General features: G+C 47.0%; 1 protein-coding gene and 1 non-coding gene across 2 annotated transcripts in view; one reads left to right on the plus strand and one right to left on the minus strand.

The window, feature by feature from the left end:
* The window catches only part of LOC141078429 (SWI/SNF complex subunit SMARCC2-like), a 54,566-nt gene extending 50,682 nt beyond the window's left edge, over positions 1-3,884 (minus strand). Inside the window, exon 1 of the mRNA XM_073565158.1 lies at positions 3,647-3,884. Coding sequence (XP_073421259.1) covers positions 3,647-3,757 — 111 coding nt within the window. The 5' untranslated portion in view covers positions 3,758-3,884. The remainder of the gene's footprint in view (positions 1-3,646) is intronic.
* A 289-nt stretch (positions 3,885-4,173) lies between these two features.
* TRNAS-CGA (transfer RNA serine (anticodon CGA)) lies at positions 4,174-4,255 on the plus strand. The gene has a single exon. It is a non-coding gene; the product is annotated as a tRNA-Ser (tRNA).
* The last annotated feature ends 854 nt before the right edge of the window (positions 4,256-5,109 follow it).

The following is a 5,109-nucleotide window of genomic DNA, read 5'->3' on the forward strand; positions in this document are numbered from 1 at the left end:
GCCAGGCCCCTTGGCTGAGAAACAGCCCCACAGCATGATGCTGCCACCACCATGCTTGACTGTAGGGATGGTATTCTTGGGGTCGTATGCAGTGCCATCCAATCTCCAAACGTCACGTGTGTGGTTGGCACCAAAGATCTCGATCTTGGTCTCATCAGACCAGAGAACCTTGAACCAGTCTGTCTCAGAGTCCTCCAAGTGATCATGAGCAAACTGTAGACGAGCCTTGACATGACGCTTTGAAAGTAAAGGTACCTTACGGGCTCGTCTGGAACGGAGACCATTGCGGTGGAGTACGTTACTTATGGTATTGACTGAAACCAATGTCCCCACTGCCATGAGATCTTCCCGGAGCTCCTTCCTTGTTGTCCTTGGGTTAGCCTTGACTCTTCGGACAAGCCTGGCCTCGGCACGGGAGGAAACTTTCAAAGGCTGTCCAGGCCGTGGAAGGCTAACAGTAGTTCCATAAGCCTTCCACTTCCGGATGATGCTCCCAACAGTGGAGACAGGTAGGCCCAACTCCTTGGAAAGGGTATTGTACCCCTTGCCAGCCTTGTGACCCTCCACGATCTTGTCTCTGATGGCCTTGGAATGCTCCTTTGTCTTTCCCATGTTGACCATGTATGAGTGCTGTTCACAAGTTTGGGGAGGGTCTTAAATAGTCAGAAAAGGCTGGAAAAAGAGATAATTAATCCAAACATGTGAAGCTCATTGTTCTTTGTGCCTGAAATACTTCTTAATACTTTAGGGGAACCAAACAGAATTCTGGTGGTTTGAGGGGTTGAATAATAAATGACCCTCTGAATAAACTTTTCACAATTTTAAAAAAAATTAAACAAAGAAATAACATTCTTTTTTGCTGCAGTGCATTTCACACTTCCAGGCTGATCTACAGTCCAAATGTCACAATGCCAAGTTAATTCCGAATGTGTAAACCTGCTAAATCTGCAGGGGGTTGAATACTACTTGTAGGCACTGTATATATATCTGTACACACAGGAGAGGTCACACGCGGTGTATATCCATCTGTACACACAGGTCAGGCACGGCGTGTATATATATATCTGTACACACAGGAGAGGTCACACACTGTGTATATCCACCTGTACACACAGGTCAGACACGGCGTATATATATACACCTGTACACACAGGTCAGACACGGCGTATATATATATACACCTGTACACACAGGTCAGACACGGCGTGTATATATATATATACACCTGTACACACAGGAGAGGTCACACACTGTGTATATCCACCTGTACACACAGGTCAGACACGGCGTATATATATATACACCTGTACACACAGGTCAGACACGGCGTATATATATATACACCTGTACACACAGGTCAGACACGGCGTATATATATATACACCTGTACACACAGGTCAGACACGGCATGTATATATATACACCTGTACACACAGGAGAGGTCACACACGGTGTATATCCATCTGTACACACAGGTCAGGCACGGCGTGTATCTATCCACCTGTACACACAGGTCAGGCACGGCGTATATATATACACCTGTACACACAGGAGAGGTCACACGCGGTGTATATCCACCTGTACACACAGGTCAGGCACGGCGTGTATATATATATATATATATATACACCTGTACACACAGGAGAGGTCACACACGGTGTATATCCATCTGTACACACAGGTCAGGCACGGCGTGTATATATATATCTGTACACACAGGAGAGGTCACACACTGTGTATATCCACCTGTACACACAGGTCAGACACGGCGTATATATATATACACCTGTACACACAGGTCAGACACGGCGTATATATATATACACCTGTACACACAGGTCAGACACGGCGTGTATATATATATATACACCTGTACACACAGGAGAGGTCACACACTGTGTATATCCACCTGTACACACAGGTCAGACACGGCGTATATATATATACACCTGTACACACAGGTCAGACACGGCGTATATATATATACACCTGTACACACAGGTCAGACACGGCGTATATATATATACACCTGTACACACAGGTCAGACACGGCATGTATATATATACACCTGTACACACAGGAGAGGTCACACACGGTGTATATCCATCTGTACACACAGGTCAGGCACGGCGTGTATCTATCCACCTGTACACACAGGTCAGGCACGGCGTATATATATACACCTGTACACACAGGAGAGGTCACACGCGGTGTATATCCACCTGTACACACAGGTCAGGCACGGCGTGTATATATATATATATATATATACACCTGTACACACAGGAGAGGTCACACACGGTGTATATCCATCTGTACACACAGGTCAGGCACGGCGTGTATCTATCCACCTGTACACACAGGTCAGGCACGGCGTATATATATATATATATATATATATATATATATACACACACCTGTACACACAGGAGAGGTCACACGCGGTGTATATCCACCTGTACACACAGGTCAGGCACGGCGTGTATATATATATACACCTGTACACACAGGTCAGGCACGGCGTGTATATATATATACACCTGTACACACAGGTCAGGCACGGCGTGTATATATATATACACCTGTACACACAGGTCAGGCACGGCGTGTATATATATATACACAGGTCAGGCACGGCGTGTATATATATATACACAGGTCAGGCACGGCGTGTATATATATATACACAGGTCAGGCACGGCGTGTATATATATATACACAGGTCAGGCACGGCGTGTATATATATATACACCTGTACACACAGGTCAGGCACGGCGTGTATATATACACCTGTACACACAGGTCAGGCACGGCGTGTATATATACACCTGTACACACAGGTCAGGCACGGCGTGTATATATATATACACCTGTACACACAGGTCAGGCACGGCGTGTATATATATATACACCTGTACACACAGGTCAGGCACGGCGTGTATATATATACACCTGTACACACAGGTCAGGCACGGCGTGTATATATATATACACCTGTACACACAGGTCAGGCACGGCGTGTATATATATATACACCTGTACACACAGGTCAGGCACGGCGTGTATATATATATACACCTGTACACACAGGTCAGGCACGGCGTGTATATATATATACACCTGTACACACAGGTCAGGCACGGCGTGTATATATATATACACCTGTACACACAGGTCAGGCACGGCGTGTATATATATATACACCTGTACACACAGGTCAGGCACGGCGTGTATCTATCCACCTGTACACACAGCGCTGCTCGGCGCCGGCTGCGGGCGGTCACATGATGGCCGGTGCTGGCCATGGCAGCTGTGCGGGGATCCGCATCTATCGGAGGCCACGGCCGGTCCATGGCGGCTCCCAGCTGTGCTGTCTCTGCCGCCCCCCGTGTCATGCCCCCACACCGGGCACGTGTAGGCCCCACATCTTGGCACCGAGCCCCCGGTCCTGCCATCCCTCCTCGTGCAGCTGCCCCCCCGACCCCCCGTGTGTCCAGCAGGTGACAGGTCGCCGCCGGGACCCCCGCTTCCCCCAATGTCGCGGATCCCCCACCCCATCGCCGGGCCCGACTCTTTGTTCTCCGTGAACAGCTGAGGGGATACACTGCCGTTCTCGCCGTGACACTCAGCATCTCCGCCCGGTACCTTCTTGTAGTTTTTCCCCAGCCATAGCCGCACGTTGTCAAACTGGGAAACGGTGTCAGAGGACTCGTAATATTTCACGTTCGGGCCGCCGTCCTTCTTCCGCACCGCCATCTTCTGCCAGCCTGCCCGGCACTTGCAGCCACATAGTAGAGACGACCCCTAGCGGCTGCGCAGCGCACTGCAAGACAGGAGACCAGTGGCAATAGTGCCTCCTGCCGACCGAAAGGGGAAAGTGCTAGGAGATGGCACAGAGGGCCCCAGAGGAAGACTGGCAGGGGAAGGACCTGAATGCAAAGCTGGAGCCCTATCGTATTACTGCTGTGTGACATTATGAGTCACGGAACACGCTGTGACCGACTGATGAGAAACATACTTCGCCACATAGGAGGCGCGAGACTGCTGTCAGGACGAGACGCAGCTGCAGTCCAAGGCAGAAGGAGTTAATCTGCGGTCCACCAATGAGCGGAAGGCACGAGAGGAGGCGGATCATACTCTGTGAGGGAGCTGTGCGCGGCCGTTGGCTGACAGTCACGGTGGCCGAGTGGTTAAGGCGTTGGACTCGAAATCCAATGGGGTTTCCCCGCACAGGTTCGAATCCTGTTCGTGACGAGATCAGATTTTTACTTTCTGCTTAGAATTTAGTTATAATTACATATGTATACAGGAAAGATGTATATCTTTGTACAGTGTTAGCCAGTAGATAGAAACATATTCAGAATTGAGAGTCCTCAGTGGTTAATACTTTTTAACCCCTTCAACCCCAAGGGTGGTTTGCATGTTCATGACCGGGCCAATTTTTACAATTCTGACCACTGTCCCTTTATGAGGCCATAACTCTGGAACGCTTCCATGGATCTCGGTGATTCTGACAATGTTTTCTCGTGACATATTGTACTTCATGTTAGTGGTAAAATTTCATTCAAATAACTTGCGTTTATTTGTGAAAAAAATGGAAATTTGGCAAAAATTTCGCAATTTTCCAACTTTGAATTTTTATGCCCTTAAATCACAGAGATACGGCACACAAAAAAACTTAATAAATAACATTTCCCACCTGTTTACTTTACATCAGCACAATTTTGGAACCAAAATTTTTTTTTGTTAGGAAGTTATAAGGGTTAAAAATTGACCAGCGATTTCTCATTTTTACAACACCATTTTATTTTTAGGGACCACATCACATTTGAGGGGTCTATATGATACAAAATACCCAAAAGTGACACCATTCTAAAAAACGCACCCCTTAAGGTGCTCAAAACCACATTCAAGAAGTTTATTAACCCTTTAGGTGCGTCACAGGAATTTTTTGAATATTTAAAAAAAATGAACATTTAACTTTTTTCACAAAAAAAATACTTCAGGTTCAATTTTTTTTTATTTTACCAAGGGTAACAGGAGAAATTAGACTGGAAAAGTTATTGTGCAATTTGTCCTGAGTACGCTGATACCTGATATGTGGGGGG

The sequence above is a fragment of the Dendrobates tinctorius genome, unplaced genomic scaffold (assembly GCF_039654945.1).
Source record: "Dendrobates tinctorius isolate UK_male_01 unplaced genomic scaffold, ASM3965494v1 ptg000561l, whole genome shotgun sequence".
Lineage (NCBI taxonomy): Eukaryota > Metazoa > Chordata > Amphibia > Anura > Dendrobatidae > Dendrobates > Dendrobates tinctorius.